Genomic DNA, 21,278 nt, shown 5'->3' with positions numbered 1-21,278 from the left:
TTTTTTTAACTTCGTAGTGTAGCTGGAAACATGAAATAAATCATAATATCATAACAGGACTAATAGTATTTGTATGCTAGTCAAATATGTATTAGCATTATAATGAAACATTTAACAATCATAGGAAACTAATCTTATTTTTATTTCATAATTATATTATCCATGACTAGTATTTTTGGCAAAATATTTAAAATGGCATTTATTATTTATTATTCATAATGTGGCCAAAAACATCAAATCATTATATCAATAACATAACTTTTTTTGCAAGTAAAAAATGTTTAAATATGAATTCAAACAAAACTAATATTTTTTTTAATGCATAATGGAGGTAAAAACATTCAATTATATTCATGACATGACTGTAGTACTTTTTCTAGTAACAATATTTAAATTGACATACAACTACAATTCTTATTTCACTCCATAATGTAGCTAAAAACTATAAATAAATTATAATATCGAGACATAACTGTAGTATATTATGCTGGTATAAATATTTATTAGCAATATAATTAAACATTTAGCAATCACACAAAACTAATCCTTTTTTTTTTACTTTCTAATGTAGCTAAAACATTAAATCATATTATTTATGATGAGTATTTTTGCAAAAATATTTAAAATGGCATTTATACAAAACTAATATTCATTTGTTACTGCATAATGTGGCTAAAACATGAAATAAATGAATATTATGAAATGTAAAATATTAGCTTTGGCATTCATACAAAACTAATTGTTAACCCTTTTTCTCCTGCATGTCACTAAAACATATTGCACTATATTTGGATATAAAATTAAAATAACAAGACTATTAAAGGCAGGGCTGTCTAACTGTTTTTCATTAAGGGCCACTTTTAACAATGAGTTATATATATATACATATACATATATATATATATGTATATATATATATATATATATACACATATATATATGTATATGTATGTATGTATGTATGTATGTATGTATGTGTGGGGAAAAATCACAAGACTACTTCATCTCTACAGAACTGTTTCATGAGGGGTTCCCTTAATCGTCAGGAAGAGAAAATCTCCTGACGATTGAGGAACCCCTCATGAAACAGTTCTGTAGAGATGAAGTAGTCTTGTGATTTTTCCCACACATACATATATTGCGCTTGACCATGGTATCGAGCACTATTTTCTGGATAATCCAAACAAGACATATATATATATATATATATATATATATATATATATATATATATATATATATATATATATATATATATATATATATACATACATACACACACAATACATTAACAATATATTTTTTTTGAATAACAGCATATAAAAAATGGTATAAATGGAATGGAATGGAGAAACAACACCACTGTTTTAGCACTAAAATTCAAGCAACAGACCTGACAGTTTGTTTGTTTTTACTGAAAAATATTGTTGTTAAACTGTATTTTAAAGTTATAGTGTCTTACTGTATATGGAAAAAAAACTGTACCAAAGTTGATTTTGCGGTAAAAAAAAACCCTCCGAATTTAACCCTAAAATCTATTGTCAATTTTATAGTCTACAATTTGATTGGTTATTTGTTTTGAAATCATAAGTGAAGCAGATATTTAAGTACAGTCTTTATCTCCATTTGAACAAAAAATGTGTTGGAATACATGATAATATAATATTGAGTTTGAAAAGATATGCAATTGCATGCACATGATGCTTTCTGTCAAAAGGGAAAGAAAAAATATATATAGTAAGAAAAGATGAAGCATTTTATTACTGCATATTATTTCCAGGCTTTCGAGGGCCACATTTGGCCCCCGGGCCTTGAGTTTGACACCTGTGATTAAAAGTATTTTATGAACGTGTTGTAGTATTTCAACGAGGGCACACATGGAACCATGTGACTTCTCCCAGCCAATTAGAGAATGCCTAAAATCCTGCAGATAGAGTTGGACAAGAATGTATGTGACTTGTAATGTCCTGTGTAGTTTGTGTATTTTACTATGTACTGCTTAATATTAACTACTTAAAAGTAGTTAATATTATTACTACTTTGACCTGTTTTATATTTGATTTTTTTTATCCTATAAAGTGTCTTTGAGTACTTTGAAAAGCACTATACCAAATTAAATGTGTTACTATTATCAGGGGCGCCGAAAAGGGGGGGTAAAGGAGACGGATTCTAGGGGCCCATGTTGGAGGGGGGCCCAGAGAGGGCCTAATGATGATGAAATTATGTGTTGGGGGCCCTGTAAAGATTCTTTTCATGGTTCCCAAAATCCCTAGCGGCGCCCCTGATTATTATTAATATTGTTATTATCATTATTATGTCATTCCATCCATCCATTTTTCTACTGCTTGTCCCTTTTGGGTGTCATTACTGTACAAAATAGATTTTAAAACTAAATATTATCATAATATATTTTTCTGGGGTTTCAATTGTTTATTAATTCCAAGAAAAATTATTTAGCAAAAAAAAAAAAAAAAGTATTTGAAATGGTATGTTGTTGTGAAAGTTGTCCACAAGGTGACGCTGTTCACCGTCAGACACTTTCAGTAGACTGGCGCCCTCTAGTGGGGAGGAAATGCACCTCAAACCTCAAATGTTAATTAGCACTTTGATTCTTTTTAATAATATCGTTTTTTTGTTAATTAACATCTTAAGGCCCAAGCTGTTTGTTTACATTCTTTTTTTTTTTTTCCTCTTTGCTATTTGGGCTTATTGGACCCTAATTAGAATAAAAACTAAGAATCATCTTTTGATATGATGTACTTAGTCCAAAAGTAACAAACGTCTACTTCATGTTTAGTGATATGCTAATTCTTATTTTTCCAAAATCCATTGTATGTTATATTCTTCTGCCACCACCAGATGGTAGTATAAGTGTCCACATAAGCAGCCATAAGACCCCAATTCAGTAGTGTACATCATTTTGGAAATAAGAGCTAAAAGGTGCTGTCCATGCACTTTAGAGGTTAAATTTTGTTTAAAAAATTTTTGGGACAATTATTGTACTTACCCCGTTTCCATATGAGTTGGGAAATTGTGTTAGATGTAAATATAAACGGAATACAATGATTTGCAAATCCTTTTCAACCCATATTCAATTGAATGCACTACAAAGACAAGATATTTGATGTTCAAAGTCAAACGTTATTATTTTTTTGCAAATAGTAATTAACTTAGAATTTCATGGCTGCAACACGTGCCAAAGTAGTTGGGAAAGGGCATGTTCACCACTGTGTTACATCACCTTTTCTTTTAACAACACTCAATAAACATTTGGGAATTGAGGAAACTAATTGTTGAAGCTTTGAAAGTGGAATTCTTTCCCATTCTTGTTTTATGTAGAGCTTCAGTTGTTCAACAGTCCGGGGTCTCCGCTGTCGTATTTTACGCTTCATAATGCTCCACACATTTTCCATGGGGGACAGGTCTGGACTGCAGGCGGGCCAGGAAAGTACCTGCAATCTTTTACTATGAAACCACGCTGTTGTAACACGTGGCTTGGCATTGTCTTGCTGAAATAAGCAGGGGCGTCCATGATAACGTTGCTTGGATGAGAACATATGTTGCTCCAAAACCTGTATGGACCTTTCAGCATTAATGGTGCCTTCACAGATGTGTAAGTTACCCATGCCTTGGGCACTAATACACCCCCATACCATCACAGATGCTGGCTTTTGAACTTAGCGCCTATAACAATCCGGATGGTTATTTTCCTCTTTGTTCCGGAGGACACCAGGTCCACAGTTTTCAAATATAATTCGAAATGTGGACTCGTCAGACCACAGAACCCTTTTCCACTTTGCATCAGTCCATCTTAGCCGGCGGCGTTTCTGGGTGCTGTTGATAAATGGGTTTGGCTTTGAATAGTAGAGTTTTAACTTACACTTACAGATGTAGCGACCAACTGTAGTTACTGACAGTGGTTTTATGAAGTGTTCCTGAGCCCATGTGGTGATATCCTTTACACACTGATGTCGGTTTTTGGTGCAGTACCGCCTGAGGAATCAAAAGGTCCGTAATATCATCGCTTACGTGCAGTGATTTCTCCAGATTCTCTTAACTTTTTGGTGATTTTACAGACCGTAGATGGTAAAATCCCTAAATTCCTTGCAATAGCTCGTTGAGAAATGTTGTTCTAAAACTGTTTGCTAACAAAGTGGTGACACTCGCCTCATCCTTGTTTGTGAATTACTTAGCATTTCATGGAAGCTGCTTTTATACCCAATTATGGCACCCACCTGTTCCCAATTAGCCTGCACACCTGTGGGATGTTCCAAATAAGTGTTTGATGAGCAGTATTTATTTCCACCTTTCCCAATTTCTTTGTCATGTGTTGCTGGCATCAAATTCTAAAGTTAATGATTGTTTTAAAAAAAAAAATTAAGTTTATGAGTTTGAACATCAAATATGTTGTCTTTGTAGCATATTCAACTGAATATGGGTTGAAAAGGATTTGCAAATCATTGTATTCTGTTTATATTTACATCTAACACAATTTCCCAACTCAAATGGAAACGGAGTTTGTACATTTTAAATGTTTTCTATTTTTAGTCACCGCTTCAAATGCGTAGGATCTTTGTCATCTGACATGAAGTTAAGACTTGGTGCATGTGTGACTTTGTGCTGACTTGCATCCCCTCTGTGACCCGCAGTGACCCACACGGAGGGAAAGTTCAAGGCCCAGCTGGCCAAGCTGACGGCCATCGGTCGCACGCGTCACCAAGAGCTGTGAGCCAGCGAGGTCGCGTGACTCGCCGGGATCTTTTTTCAGGACCATGTGACTTTTCCGCGGAGCCGAAAAATCTCTTTTATTGTCCACCATTTTTTTTTTTACGGGCTGAGATTAAGTGAATCTTACTTAGAATTAATATTTACAGTCCGAGTACTGTAAACCTCGGGGGGGGTTTTACTGGCCACTGCCGTGACAAAATGTATGCAAGGACATTTATTTTGCTGAGCATCAAACATTAAAGGCCTACTGAAAGCCACTACTAGCGACCACGCAGTCTGATAGTTTATATATCAATGATGAAATATTAACATTGCAACACATGCCAATACGGCCTTTTTAGTTTACTAAATTGCAATTTTAAATTTCCTGCGGAGTTTCCTGTTGAAAACGTCGCGGAATGATGACGCGTGTTTGTGACGTTATTGGTTGAGCAGACATTTTTAGCACAGCACCACACACGGCTAAAAGTCGTCTCTTTTCATCGCATAATTACACAGTATTTTGGACATCTGTGTTGCTGAATCTTTTGCAATTTGTTCAATAAATAATGGAGACATCAAAGAAGAAAGCTGTTGGTGGAAAGCGGTGTATTGCAGCTGCCTTTAGCACCGAAACACAGCCGGTGTTTCTTTGTTTGTTGTGAAGCTTTAGCAAACATGTTTCTCTACAACATGTCAACCAGCAAGTTTTTGGATGAGAAAATTGTGATATCAAGTCGGCTCTTACTTGTGCGGAGTTAGCGTCTTCCTGCAGCAGCTGCCATCTTGGCTAATCCATTGGCTTCTCCCAGAGACACTGGCGGTCACCGCAGCCCTCCCACTTTCAGGTATAAATGGATTGTACTTGTATAGCGCTTTTGTGAATTATATTTATATAGCGCTTTTCTCAAGTGACTCAAAGCGCTTTATATAGTGAAACCCAATATCTAAGTTACATTTAAACCAGTGTGGGTGGCACTGGGAGCAGGTGGGTAAAGTGTCTTGCCCAAGGACACAACGGCAGTAACTAGGATGGCACAAGCGGGAATCGAACCTACAACCCTCAAGTTGCTGCCACGGCCACTCTACCAACCGAGCTATGCCGCCCCTTCTACCTTCAAGGTACTCAAAGCGCTTTGACACTACTTCCACATTTACCCATTCACTCACACACTGATGGAGGGAGCTGCCATGCAAGCCGCTAACCAGCACCCATCAGGAGCAAGGGTGAAGTGTCTTGCTCAGGACACAACGGACGTGACGAGGTTGGTACTAGGTGGGAATTGAACCAGGGACCCTCGGGTTGCGCACGGCCACTCTGCCACTGCGCCACTGACTTAATAATCTCACTAAAACACTATTAACAAAATAAACAGATTAGGGATTTTCCAGAATTATCCTAGTAAATGTGTCTAATAACATCTGAATCACTCGCCTTTTTTCTTATTCTAGTGCTTCACTCTAACTTTCCTCATCCACGAATCTTTCATCGTCGCGTTCTCGGTCCGAATCGCTCTTGCTGCTGGCGGCTATGATTATAAACAATGTGAGGAGCCCTACAACCTGTGATGTCACGCGCACATAGTCTGCTACTTCCGGTACAGGCAAGGCTTTTTTTTTATTAGCGAACTTTATCGTCAATGTTCTCTACTAAATCCTTTCAGCAAAAATATGGCAATATGGCGAAATGATCAAGTATGACACATGGAATGGACCTGCTATCCCCGTTTAAATAAGAAAATCTCATTTCAGTAGGCCTTTAAAACCAAGAAAGGAACTAAGTTGCAATATGACCAGCTCTGCTCAAACAAGATGACATCATTACCTTCTTTGCTTCGCCCGCTTGAGGAATCATTGAGTATCTCCAGGTGTCCCTCGGGGGTCCCAGCAGGAGGTCAACCACATCCAGGTGAAAAAAAGGCTGAAAAAGATAAAACAATAATTTTGTACATGGTTGTTTTTTTTGCCTACAATTTCTGTTGTGATTCTTGATAGTTGACTTGATGAAATGGTTTGTGGATCACAACACAGACATGTTGTTCAGGTAAGCAGCATGGAGCTCTAACCCCCGATTCCAAGCCTTTATGCTGAGTGCCAAGCAGGGAGGTAATGGCTCCCGTTTTTGTAGTCTTTGGTAAGACTCAGCCGGGGTTTGAACTCACGACCTACCCATCTCCAGGGCGGACACACTAACCACTAGGCCAAGGAGTAGGACACATGTTTTATTATTAAAGATGTCCGATAATATCGGGCTGCCGTAGATAAGGGCTTTAAAATGTGATATCGAAAATTATCGGTATCAGTTTCAAAACTAAAATGTATCTTTGACTAGTGTATTCACTGCTGATCCTTAAAAACAACAGAAGCCAACTGTCAAATAGCGGCTCTTTGACTAGTTTTTTTCACCTGTTGATCCTTAAAAACAGCAGAACCCAACTGTCAAATCGGGGATCTTTGATTAGTGTATTCACAATGGAGCCTTAAAAACAGCAGAACCCAATTGTAAAATAGGGGATCTTTGACTAGTGTATTCACGGTTGATCCTTAAAAACAGCAGAACCCAACTGTCAAATAGCAGCTCTTTGACTAGTGTATTCACGGTTGATCCTTAAAAACAGCAGAACCCAACTGTCAAATAGGGGATATTTGACTAGTGTATTCACAATGGAGCCTTAAAAACAGCAGAGCCCAATTGTAAAATAGGGGATCTTTGACTAGTTTATTCACAATGGAGCCTTAAAAACAGCAGAGCCCAACTGTCAAATAGGGGATCTTTGACTAGTGTATTCACTGTTGATCCTTAAAAACATCAGAACCCAACTGTCAAATAGGGGATCTTTGACTAGTGTATTCAGAATGGAGCCTTAAAAACAGCAGAACCCAATTGTAAAATAGGGGATCTTCGACTCGTGTATTCACGGTTGATCCTTAAAAACAGCATAACCCAACCGTCAAATAGGGGATCTTTGACTAGTGTATTCACGAATGATCCTTAAAAACAGCAGAAGCCAACTGTCAAATGGCGGCTCTTTGACTAATTTTTTTCATGGTTGATCCTTAAAAACAGCAGAAGCCAACTGTCAAATAGCAGCTCTTTGACTAGTGTATTCACAGTTGATCCTTAAAAACAGCAGAACCCAATTGTCAAATAGGGGATCTTTGACTAGTGTATTCAGAATGGAGCCTTAAAAACAGCATAACCCAACTGTCAAATAGGGGATCTTTGACTAGTGTATTCACGAATGATCCTTAAAAACAGCATAACCCAACTGTCAAATAGGGGATCTTTGACTAGTGTATTCACAGTTGATCCTAAAAACAGCAGAACCCAACTGTCAAATAGCGGATCTTTGACTAGTGTATTCACAATGGAGCCTTAAAAACAGCAGAACCCAATTGTAAAATAGGGGATCTTTGACTAGTGTATTCACGGTTAATCCTTAAAACAGCAGAACCCAACTGTCAAATAGCGGATCTTTGACTAGTGAATTCATGGTTGATCCTTAAAAACAGCAGAACCCAACTGTCAAATAGCGGATCTTTGACTAGTGCATTCACGGTTTATCCTTAAAAACTACAGAATCCAACTGTCAAATAGGGGATCTTTGACTAGTGTATTCACAGTTGATCCTTAAATACAGCAGAACCCAACTGTCAAATAGCGGATCTTTGACTAGTGTATTCACGGTTGATCCTTAAAAACTACAGAATCCAACTGTCAAATAGGGGATCTTTGACTAGTGTATTCACAGTTGATCCTAAAAACAGCAGAACCCAACTGTCAAATAGGAGATCTTTGACTAGTGTATTCACAATGGAGCCTTAAAAACAGCAGAACCCAATTGTTAAATAGGGGATCTTTGACTGGTGTATTCACGGTTGATCCTTAAAAACAGCAGAACCCAACTGTCAAATAGCGGATCTTTGACTAGTGTATTCACGGTTGATCCTTCAAAACAGCAGAACCCAACTGCCAAATAGGGGATCTTCGACTCGTGTATTCACGGTTGATCCTTAAAAACAGCAGAACCCAACTGTCAAATAGCGGATCTTTGACTAGTGTATTCACGGGTTATCCTTAAAAATTACAGAATCCAACTGTCAAATAGGGGATCTTTGACTAGTGTATTCACAGTTGATCCTAAAAACAGCAGAACCCAACTGTCAAATAGCGGATCTTTGACTAGTGTATTCACAATAGAGCCTTAAAAACAGCAGAACCCAACTGTCAAATAGGGGATCTTTGACTAATGTATTCACGAATGATCCTTAAAAACAGCATAACCCAACTGTCAAATAGGGGATCTATGACTAGTGTATTCACAGTTGATCCTTAAAAACAGCAGAACCCAACTGTCAAATAGGGGATCTTCGACTCGTGTATTCACGGTTGATCCTTAAAAACAGCAGAACCCAACTGTCATATAGCGGATCTTTGACTAGTGTATTCACGGTTTATCCTTAAAAATTACAGAATCCAACTGTCAAATAGGGGATCTTTGACTAGTGTATTCACAGTTGATCCTAAAAACAGCAGAACCCAACTGTCAAATAGCGGATCTTTGACTAGTGTATTCACAATGGAGCCGTAAAAACAGCAGAACCCAATTGTAAAATAGGGGATCTTTGACTAGTGTATACACGAATGATCCTTAAAAACAGCATAACCCAACTGTCAAATAGGGGATCTTTGACTAGTGTATTCACGGTTGATCCTTAAAAACAGCAGAAGCCAACTGTCAAATAGCGGATCTTTGACTAGTGTATTCACGGTTGATCCTTAAAAACAGCAGAACCCAATTGTCAGAGGATCTTTGACTAGTGTATTCACGGTTGATCCTTAAAAACAGCAGAAGCCAACTGTCAAATAGCGGCTCTTTGACTAGTTTTTTTCACGGTTGATCCTTAAAAACAGCAGAAGCCAACTGTAAAATAACAGCTCTTTGACTAGTTTTTTTCACGGTTGATCCTTAAAAACAGCAGAAGCCAATTGTCAAATAGCGGCTCTTTGACTAGTTTTTTTCACGGTTGAACCTTAAAAACAGCAGAACCCAACTGTGAAATAGCAGCTCTTTGACTAGTGTATTCACGGTTGATCCTTAAAACAGCAGAACCCAACTGTCGAATAGGGGATCTTTGACTAGGTTTTTTTTTTACAGGACTGTATATCCTTCGAAACAGAAGGGCACAACTGTCAAATAACAGCTCTTTGACTAGTTTTTCTCACGGTTGATCCTTACAAACTGCAGAACCAAACTGTCAAACAGGGGATCTTTGACGAGTGTTTTTTTACAGGACTGTATATCCTTCGAAACAGAAGGGCACACCTGTCAAATAGAGGATCTTTGATTCGCTTTTTTTTTGGCAGTATGTCCTTCAAAACAGTAGCACGCTCCCGGCAAATAGAAGATCTTTGACTAGCGTTCTTTTGCATTAACAGAAGAGCCCACCTGTCAGATGGATATCGAAATCAAGTGTTTTTCAACCACTGTGCCGCGGTACACTAGTGTGCCGTGGGAGATGATCTAATTTCATCTATTTGGGTGAAAAATATTTTTTGCAAAGCAGCAATTGTAGTCTGCAAGTGATGTGTTGTTGTTGAGTGTCGGTGCAGTGTAGAGCCCGGCGGACTAACCGTGTAATACTCTTCCATATCAGTAGGCTCCATTAGCATGCATGGTCCTGGGACAAATGGGAGATGAAGGGCTTTTATTGTTGCTGCTGGGCCTGAGAGGGACAAAAATCCTGCGCAGGACGTATGTGACGCTGATCTTTGCCGGCTTATGGAGATAGAAGAGTCGGGGGGGATTTATTCATTTGGTGGTAAGCCGAGAGAAAGCGGCTCATGTTGATTGTGTTTGTGTGCCTGAAACGCACAAGTTGTCCGACTGTAACACAAGCAACGTGTCCTCTCTGCGCTCCATGTTGTCGTCACGTCCATACTTTTGCTCCAGCGACAGAATAAAAAGTATTTTCTTCCCTCGCCGTGAGATTCCAATCGCAGGTCGCGACGGCAGATCGCAGTCAATAAAATGTCAAATTGAAGATGAAGGAGTCGTTTGTCACTCTGCCACCACAACAACAGCCCTCAAATAAAGAAAACAAAGGTAATGGCACTGCTTGGCCTGTAGGGGTCACACCATTCAGGTCTCTTGTAACAGAGCTGGGCGAATATTTGGACTCGAGCCCATTCATCCATCCATTTTCTACCGCTTATTCCCTTTGGGGTCGCTACAATCGGGCGGAAGGCAAGGTGCACCCTGGACAAGTCGCCACCTCATCGCAGGGCCAACACAGATAGACAGACAACATTCACACACTAGGGACCATTTAGTGTTGCCAATCAACCTATCCCCAGGTGAATATCTTTGGAAGTGGGAGGGGCCTATCCCCAGGTGCATGTCTTTGGAGGTGGGAGTTGCATTTCCCCATGTGCATGTATTTGGAGGTGGGAGGGGCCTATCCTCAGGTGCATGTCTTTGGAGGTGGGAGGGGCATATCCCCAGGTGCATGTCTCTGGAGGTGGGAGTGGCCTATCCTCAGGTGCATGTCTTTGGAGGTGGGAGGGGCCTATCCCTAGGTGCATGTCTTTGGAGGTAGGAGGGGCCTATCCCCAGGTGCATGTCTTTGGAGGTGGGAGGGGCCTATCCCCAGGTGCATGTCTTTGGAGGTGGGAGGGGCCTATCTTCAGGTGCATGTCTTTGGAGGTGAGAGGGGCCTTCCCCCAGGTGCATGTCTTTGGAGGTGGGAGGGGCCTATCCCCAGGTGCATGTCCTTGGAGGTGGGAGGGGCCTATCCCCAGGCGCATGTCTTTGGAGGTGGGAGGGGCCTATCCCCAGGTGCATGTCTTTGGAGGTGGGAGGGGCCTATCCTCAGGTGCATGTCTTTGGAGGTGGGAGGGGCCTATTCCCAGGTGCATGTCTTTGGAGGTGGGAGGGCCTATCCTCAGGTGTATGTCTTTGGAGGTGGGAGGGGCCTATCCCCAGGTGTATGTCTTTGGAGGTGGGAGGGGCTTATCCCCAGGTGAATGTCTTTGGAGGTGGGAGGGGCATATCCCCATGTGCATGTATTTGGAGGTGGGAGGGGCCTATCCCCAGGTGCATGTCTTTGGAGGTGGGAGGGGCCTATCCTCAGGTGCATATCTTTGGAGGTGGGAGGGGCCTATCCTCAGGTGCATGTCTTTGGAGGGGCCTATCCCCAGGTGCATGTCTTTGGAGGTGGGAGGGGCCTATCCCCAGGTGCATGTCTTTGGAGGTGGGAGGGGCCTATCCCCAAGTGCATGTCTTTGGAGGTGGGAGGGGCCTATCCTCAGCTGCATGTCTTTGGAGGTGGGAGGGGCCTATCCCCAGGTGAATGTCTTTGGAGGTGGGAGGGGCCTATCCTCAGGTGCATGTCTTTGAAGGTGGGAGGGGCCTATCCCCAGGTGAAGTGAATTTGTGAACTTTATTTATGTAGCGCTTTTTCTCTAGTGACTCAAAGCGCTTTACATAGTGAAACCCAATATCTAAGTTGGATTCAAACCAGTGTGGGTGGCACTGGGAGCAGGTGGGTAAAGTGTCTTGCCCAAGGACACAACGGCAGTGACTAGGATGGCAGAAGCGGGAATCGAACCTGCAACCCTCAAGTTGCTGGCATTGCCACTCTACCAACCGAGTTAAACCGCCCCAGGTGCATGTCTTTGGAAGTGGGAGGAAGCCGTAGTACCCGGAGGGAACCCACGCAGTCACGGGGAGAACATGCAAACTCCACACAGAAAGATCCCGAGCCCGGGATTGAACCCAGGACTACTCAGGACCTTCGTATTGTGAGGCAGATGCACTAACCCCTCTTCCACCGTGATGCCCTGACTCAGGGGCCACATTAGGATTAAAAAAAATGTGCCTGGGTGACCAATATACACAGTGGGGCAAAAAAGTATTTAGTCAGCCAGCGATTGTGCAAGTTCTCCCACTTAAAATGATGACAGAGGTCTGTAATTTTCATCATAGGTACACTTCAACTGTGAGAGACAGAATGTGAAAAAAAAAATCCAGGAATTCACATTGTAGGAATTTTAAAGAATTTATATGTAAATTATGGTGGAAAATAAGTATTTAGTCAACCATTGAAAGCTCTCACTGATGGAAGGAGGTTTTGGCTCAAAATCTCACGATACATGGCCCCATTCATTCTTTCCTTAACACGGATCAATCGTCCTGTCCCCTTAGCAGAAAAACATGATGTTTCCACCCCCATGCTTCACAGTAGGTATGGTGTTCTTGGGATGCAACGCAGTATTCTTCTTCATTGATTGATTGATTGATTGAATTGATTAACGTGGACCCCGACCTGAACAAGTTGAAAAACTTATTGGGATGTTGCCATTTAGTGGTCAATTGTACGGAATATGTACTGAACTGTGCAATATACCAATAAAAGTTTCAATCAATCAATCAATCAATCACTTAACAGTTCTGTAGTTATGATGAAGTGAACAATACTACATCGAATGTTTCATTGAAACATTCAAATGTTTCAAGTTGACAGAAGCGGTCAACCGTGAATGGCTGACAAACGTATTGAGAAGCAGACATTTTTGTGTTGTTTTTTTTTAAAACTCTTTAAAAGCCAGTTGGAGTTTTATTTAGCTGGACCAAACAGGCTTTAGGCTTAAAAAGCCATCGAGCAGTGCGGCGCTGCTAGAAATAAACACGTGGAAAAAGAATAGGTGACCTAAATGAGAACGTTTGCTGCATTCCAAAGAGTATCCTTGCCTTGATATTTAGTCAGGAGCAGATGGAGCTTGTGGTCCGGGTCAGTCAGACCACGGGCAGCAAAGCAGATAGGATTTTTCTAACACCAGGGTCCCTGTGAAGGACTCAACCCACGGCCAGCTGCCCCCGCTGCGGCTGTAGTGACCCTGTCAGCTCAGGGACCTCGGACCTACTTTACGTCTTATCCCCCCCCCCTCCTGTTTTATACACTGCTGAGCTCAAAGTAGTCTGAGCTGCAATGTCGTCCATTAGAAGCCCAACCCCGGCGACCATAACAAGCTGAGAACGTTGTCATTTTCTGCAATAACGGCGCCGCTTGAGAATGTCTAATTAAATCCGGTTTAAATTGTCTCTCCGTTGCCTTTTGAGGGTCCAATCTGCGAGCAGACCGAGCATCTGCGCCCAGGCTCGTGTTACCAGAACATTAACCCAGACAGATGTTACCACGGGCCCGTGTTTGTTCGCTCTAAGTACTCCGGAGATTAGGAGCCAGGAGGACGCTCAAGCTGTCCTTGTACGTTGGTTTTGCTGGACATGGAGCTGTCACGGGGCTTCACGGTGGCAGAGGGGTTAGTGCGTCTGCCTCACAATACGAAGGTCCTGCAGTCCTGGGTTCAAATCCAGGCTCGGGATCTTTCTGTGTGGAGTTTGCATGTTTTCCCCGTGAATGCGTGGGTTCCCTCCGGGTACTCCGGCTTCCTCCCACTTCCAAAGACATGCACCTGGGGATAGGTTGATTGGCAACACTAAATTGGCCCTAGTGTGTGAATGTTGTCTGTCTATCTGTGTTGGCCCTGCGATGAGGTGGCGACTTGTCCAGGGTGTACCCCGCCTTCCGCCCGATTGTAGCTGAGATAGGCGCCAGCGCCCCCCGCGACCCCGAAAGGGAATAAGCGGTAGAAAATGGATGGATGGATGGAGCTGTCACGTATAAAAAAAAATCCCACACGCCGGATTCATTTCCCAGATCGTCCACCAGGGGCACACTGTGTTAGAGAAGAGTCGGAATTACAGTAGAAGAAGAAATAACTTAAGCAGTGGTTTGCTATTTAAAGGCCTATTGAAATCCACTACTAGCGACCACGCAGTCTGATAGTTTATATATCAATGATGAAATATTAACATTGCAACACATGCCAATACGGCCTTTTTAGTTTACTAATTTACAATTTTAAATTTCCTGCGAAGTTTCCTGTTGAAAACGTCACGGAATGATGACGTGTGTTTGTGACGTTATTGGTTGGAGGGGATGTACTAGCTCAGCACCACAAACGGCTAAAAGTCGTCTCTTTTCATCGCATAATTACACAGTATTCAGGACATCTGTGTTGCTGAATCTTTTGCAATTTGTTCAATTAATAATGGAGAAGTCAAAGTAGAAAGATGGAGGTGGAAATTAAGCTTTTAGCCTTTAGTCACACAAACACACGGTGTTTCCTTGCTTAAATTTCCCGGAGGTGAAGCTCTACTATGGATCAGAGCGGTCAAGCAAACATGGATCCCGACTACATGTCAACCGGCAGTTTTTGGTGAGAAAATTGTGGTAAAAAGTCGTCTCTTACCGGAGATCAGCGGAGCTTCTGTGATTTCCCTCAGAGACTGGCGTCAACACACCCGTGGACACACCCCTCCGACTATCAGGTACTATTTAACTCACTAAAACACTAGCAACACAATAGAAAGATAAGGGATTTCCCAAAATTATCCTAGTAAAAGACCCGCTCGACATCCATTGCTTTCGGTCCCCTAGAGGGGGGGTGGCCCACATTTGAGGTCCTCTCCAAGGTTTCTCATAGTCAGCATTGTCACTGGCGTCCCACTGGATGTGAATTCTCCCTGCCCACTGGGTGTGAGTTTTCCTTGCCCTTTTGTGGGTTCTTCCGAGGATGTCGTAGTCGTAATGGTTTGTGCAGTCCTTTGAGACATTTGTGATTTAGGGCTATATAAATAAACATTGATTGAACATTGATTGAATACGGCCGGTTTAGTTTACTAAATTGCAATTTTAAATTTCCCGGGAGTTTCGTCCTGGAAACGTCGTGTAATGATGACGTGTACGCAAGACGTCACGGGTTTTTAGGAAGTATGAGCGCTACGCACACACAGCTAAAAGTCGTCCGCTTTAACGGCATAATTACACGGTATTTTGGAGAACTGTGTTGCTGAATCTTTTGCAAATTGTTCAATTAATAATGGAGAAGTCAAAGTAGCAAGATGGAGTTGGGAAGGTTTAGCTTTTAACCACACAAACACACGGTGTTTCCTTGTTTAAATTTCCCGGAGGTGAAGCTCTACTATGGATCAGAGCGGTCAAGCAAACATGGATCCCGACCACATGTCAACCGGTCATGTTTTGGTGAGAAAATTGTGGTAAAAAGTCGCCTCTTGCCGGAGATCAGCGGAGTTTCTGTGATTTCCTTCAGAGGCTGGCGTCAACACACCCGTGGACACATTCTCCAACTATCAGGTACTATTTAACTCACTAAAACACTAGCAACACAATAGAAAGATAACGGATTTCCCAAAATTATCCTAGTAAATGTGTCTAAAAACATCTGAATCGCTCCCAATGCAATCACCTTTTTTTTTTTACTATATATATATATTTTTTTGTCCTTCACTCTAAATTTCCTCATCCACGAATCTTTCATCCTCGCTCAAATTAATGGGGAAATTGTCGCTTTCTCGGTCCGAATAGCTCTCGCTGCTGGAGGCTCACATTGTAAACAATGTGAGTATGTGAGGAGCCCTACAACCCGTGACGTCACGCGCACATCGGCTGCTACTTCCGGTTCAGGCAAGGCTTTTTTATTAGCCACCAAAAGTTGCGAACTTTATCGTTGCTGTTCTCTACTAAATCCATCCATCCATCCATTTTCTACCGCTTATTCACTTTTTGGGGTCGCGGGGGGCGCTGGCGCCTATCTCAGCTACAATCGGGCGGAAGGCGGGGTACATCCTGGACAAGTCGCCACCTCATCGCAGGGCCAACACAGATAGACAACATTCACACTCACATTCACACACTAGGGCCAATTTAGTGTTGCCAATCAACCTATCCCCAGGTGCATGTCTTTGGAAGTGGGAGGAAGCCGGAGTACCCGGAGGGAACCCACGCATTCACGGGGAGAACATGCAAACTCCACACAGAAAGATCCTGAGCCTGGATTTGAACCCAGGACTGCAGGACCTTTAAATCCTTTCAGCAAAAATATGGCAATATCGCGAAATGATCAAGTATGACACATAAAATGGGACCTGCTATCCCCGTTTAAATAAGAAAATCTCATTTCAGTAGGCCTTTAAACGGTACCGTAATTGTGTTTCTGTATTAAAAATGTATTGACACTTAATTAGTGTTTATGTGACCCTGAACCAAAAAGATTTAGACATCCCTAATACAAAGGATCTTTGACTATTGGCAGGGTTTTGGCTTTAGTTCCTAAAAAAAACAAGCCTCCAGTCTACTTACCCAAGTCGACGTGCTGTCACCTCGGAACCTCGCTCAGCTCCACTCGGCCAGCCTTGAAACGCCCCGGCATGTTCTGAGGCGGCGGTGGCGTCTCACACGGTGGTCGACAGCAGTCTTCTCCTCTCGGGGTACGGCGGAGCCTTGCGGGGCTCCTTGCTGGGCTCCGAGAATCTGTGGTGAGGGTACGGCGGGGGCTTGCGACCCCTGCGGCCTTGCCCCGGTTTGGCGGGCGCTGCGAGGGGAGGCCCCGTCGACGACGCCCGTCTCTCTCCTTCGGCGGGGGACAAGGTCTCCGGGTCCGTGGGCGGGCAGCTGGCAGAGGGATGGCGGCGCGTCACGGGCGGGCAGAAGCGCACGGTTGGCGGGTGGTCGACCACGACAGATGGGCAGAGGACGGCGGTGGCATGAGGCCTCGGGGAGACGGGGGAGATGGGGCTGATCAGGACGGAAGACGAGGTGGACGGGGGGCTTCCGGGCGCATGAAAGTTCACGGTCAGCGGGGACAATCCAGGGGTGGGCGGCCTGACAGGGAGGCTTCTTTGAGGGGACAAAGATGACGACTCGGAATTATGGACCAAGGTCAGAAGCCCTCCTTGTTTGGGAGAACTCCCGAGGGTCTTTCCGCTGACGCTCCGCCGGCTTTGCGACTCAGGCGGTTGAGGTCCGACCCCGTTGGGCGGACATCTCCTCAGGGTGGCCCCTCGGCGGTCTTCGGACTGTGAGACCCAGGGATGCGCGCTGATGACCGTCACCTCGTCGGAGCTGGAACCTGACGAGGAGCTGGTCTCGTGGTGCGGGTCTTGGTCGTCCAGGTCTATGTAGGACGTCAGGTAGTCAATCTGCTGCACCACCTGGACACCAACAAACAACGCTCAGTACAAACTGGACACTAATTCGGGGGAAATCGCAGCCCCGCTAGGATTTTGCAAGCTTTTTAACCCTCGTGTAATGTTTATATTGTTGTTACTCAGCCAGCATTTGTGGGGCTGATGGACCCGTTCCATTTTCACCCACAGACCCACAAACGCTGGCTCAGTAACTACAATATGAACGTTGTACGGAAAATTTCTTAGCCAGTTTCTGCATCCCACAGGGATTCTTCTTTTGTGTTTCTGCACCTGCAGTTCCCACACAAGGTTGCAACGCTGTCTGCTCTCATTTTCTCGCACATTTGACCCTCTGATGCTCTGTGTACTTACACTCTGTCCTCCTCCTGTCTAGGCTGCTGTGTGTGTGGGTGGGTAGGTGCGTGTGGTGCACAGAACATCAATTTCCACACTTCTATTAGCACCCGGTTCCAGTGGACCTGGACATCTTATATGTAATAGAAATGTGTAGGGGGGGTGTATGGTGTGTGGTCATTAAATATATATTCTGATATATGTTCTTCACAGAAAATGAGCAAAAGTCAGTGAGTCTCAGTTTGAAAAATTAATTAATTGTATCATTTAACTAAAATTGGTCCCACAGACCCGATCACCACACAAGAAGGATATGCTTCTTTTTGTTGTGTGGTTAAATAAGTGGTATTTGTCAGGCTTGGACTTGGACGTGGATTGTTTCTCCGACGCAAAGGAAAAATGGCACGAGCAGGCGAGAATGTGAGTACATCTTTATTTACTACCGTATTTTTTGGAGTATAAGTCGCTGCGGAGTATAAGTCGCACCTGCCGAAAATGCGTAATAAAGAAGAAAAAAACATGTATAAGTCGCACTGGAGTATAAGTCGCATTTTTGGGGGAAATTTATTAGATAAAACCCAACACCAAGAATAGACATTATCTTATACGTCTAATCCCTTACGTGAATGGGCTAAATAATATTATTTGATATTTTACGGTAACGTGTAAATAATTTCACACATAAGTCGCTCCTGAGTATAAGTCGCACCCCCGGCCAAACTATGAAAAAAACTGCGACTTGTAGTCCGAAAAATACGGTACATTTTTTAAAGTTACTGATTGGCAAAAAAGTGCGGGGAAGTTGTGAGACTGAGCATCATTTAGCGAGAATTATTTGAATTTGTGTCAAAACTCCTGGAGGGACTGACACACAAATACTCATTCGACCCGAACATGAAACTTTTCCAGACTTTTTCCTCTCGAGAATGAAGATGGTTTTGTTCTGTGTTAAAGGCACAGGTGGAAGAAGGGCCGAAAAGAGGCTTACTTCTTACAGAGCGTGCTCATTCTCCGCCACCTAATCAGCAGCTAAGCACAGCTCATCCATGCAAAAAGTGGATTATGTGATTTAAGGTTATCTAATCCCTGCTTCTTATTAGATGTTTTTTTTTTTAATTAAATGTTTAAATGCTGGGTTTAAATAAAAAAAAAAATATATATATATTAAAAATGTCCATGGAATATCCAGTGTTAAATATAAAAAAGATATAATCCAAATGTTATAGTACTTGTTTAAAAACTGGAAACAATTGATAAGAATCATCTATTTAATGTAGTATTAAATGTTCTTCACTTAGTACCTTTAAATAGATTCCCTTTTTAGACCAGTTGATCTGCCGTTTCTTTTCTTTTTCTTCTATGTCCCACTCTCCTTTGTGGAGGGAGTCCGGTCCGATCCGGTGGCCATGTACTGCTCGCCTGTGTATCGGCTGGGGACATCTCTGCGCTGCTGATCCGCCTCCGCTTGGGATGGTTTCCTGCTGGCTCCGCTGTGAACGGGACTCTCGCTGCTGTGTTGGATCCGCTTTGGTCTGGACTCTCGCGACTGTGTTGGATCCATTATGGATTGAACTTACATACATACACACACACATACATGCACACATACATACATACACACATACACATACATACATACATACACATACATAGTCCGCTGTGAACGGGACTCTCGCTGCTGTGTTGGATCCGCTTTGGACTGGACTCTCGCGACTGTGTTGGATCCATCATGGATTGAACTTTCACAGTATCATGTTAGACCCGCTCGACATCCATTGCTTTCCTCCTCTCCAAGGTTCTCATAGTCATCATTGTCACCGACGTCCCACTGGGTCATTATTGTCACCGATGTCCCACTGGGTGTGAGCTTTCTTTGCCCTTATGTGGGCCTACCGAGGATGTCGTAGTGGTTTGTGCAGCCCTTTGAGACACTAGTGATTTAGGGCTATATAAGTAAACATTGATTGATTGATTGAGTACTACGCCTCCCAAATATTGGGCTAATGCCAACAAAAAAATTGGATTATATCAACTTTATTTAAAGCATCTGGACAGCCAGTTAACAATCTAAATGTCCTCCAATAAACAATTTCTACCGTGTTACTAAAGTCATTTAAAAAGATAAGCATGTTAGGCTATTAGGCTACTAGAAGCTAGCAGCTACACAACAGCTAAGCACACAAGAGCACACATGCTAGACATACGTAAATAAACAATGTTGCGGTGTAAAACTTGACATTTGTCAACATAAACAAGTATCAAATAATCCTAGTTGCATATTACTTACACATACAAAGTCTCCAAATGTGTCCTCTGCATTTGACCCATCCCCTTGATCACCCCCTGGGAAGTGAGGGGAGCAGTGGGCAGCAGCGGTGCCGCGCCCGGGAATCATTTATGGTGATTCAACCCCCAATTCCAACCCTTGATGCTGAGTGCCGTGCCGTATATATGTTTTTTTTCTTCTTTATTATGCATTTTAAGCCAGTGCCACGTATACTGCGGAGCGACTTACTATCCGAAAAATACGGTAAATTGAGGGCAGCACGGTGTAACAGGGTTTAGTTAGTGCATGTGCCTCACAATACAAAGGTCCTGAGTAGTCCTGGGTTCAATCCCGGGCTCGGGATCTTTCTGTGTGGAGTTTGCATTTTCTCTCCGTAACTGCGTGGGTTCCCTCCGGGTACTCCGGCTTACCTCCCACATCCAAAGACATGCACCTGGGGATAGGCCCCTCCCACCTCCAAAGACATGCACCTGGGGATAGGCCCCTCCCACCTCCAAAGACATGCACCTGGTTGATTGGCCAAACCTAATTGGCCCTAGTGTGTGATTGTTGTCCGTCTATCTGTGACAGTGGTTCTTAAACTTGTTGGAGGTACCGAACCCCATTAGTTTCATATGCGCGTTCATCGAACCCTTCTTAGTGAAAAGTAAAATGTTTTTTTTTCAAATTCAAGACCAATTTATGTGTTTTTGGTATCACTTTAGTATGGAGAACACATTTTAAGTAACAAGTACTTAATTTAGAGGTTTTTGGACACTAGGGGAACATATTGTAAGTAACAAAGACTTAATTTGGAGTTATTTGGTTAGGGTTAGGGTTAGCGGGTTAGGGTTATAATGAGGCCATGCCAAATTAGGCATTAATAAGTACTTAAAGGG

General features: G+C 42.7%; 2 protein-coding genes across 2 annotated transcripts in view; one reads left to right on the top strand and one right to left on the bottom strand.

Annotated features, from left to right (window-relative positions):
* The window catches only part of mydgf (myeloid-derived growth factor), a 31,177-nt gene extending 24,521 nt beyond the window's left edge, over positions 1 to 6,656 (top strand). The window contains exon 6 of the mRNA XM_061883161.1: positions 4,650 to 6,656. Coding sequence (XP_061739145.1) covers positions 4,650 to 4,729 — 80 coding nt within the window. The 3' untranslated portion in view covers positions 4,730 to 6,656. The remainder of the gene's footprint in view (positions 1 to 4,649) is intronic.
* Positions 1 to 21,278, bottom strand: part of LOC133540958 (uncharacterized) — a 53,987-nt gene that overhangs the window by 5,952 nt on the left and 26,757 nt on the right. Inside the window, exons 2-3 of the mRNA XM_061884043.1 lie at positions 16,933 to 17,783; positions 6,533 to 6,628 (exon numbers count right to left, since the gene is read on the bottom strand). Of these exons, the coding sequence (XP_061740027.1) occupies positions 17,025 to 17,783 (759 nt within the window). The 3' untranslated portion in view covers positions 6,533 to 6,628; positions 16,933 to 17,024. The remainder of the gene's footprint in view (positions 1 to 6,532; positions 6,629 to 16,932; positions 17,784 to 21,278) is intronic.

The sequence above is a fragment of the Nerophis ophidion genome, linkage group LG22 (assembly GCF_033978795.1).
Source record: "Nerophis ophidion isolate RoL-2023_Sa linkage group LG22, RoL_Noph_v1.0, whole genome shotgun sequence".
NCBI lineage: Eukaryota > Metazoa > Chordata > Actinopteri > Syngnathiformes > Syngnathidae > Nerophis > Nerophis ophidion.
This window is presented reverse-complemented; position numbering and strand designations above follow the sequence as displayed.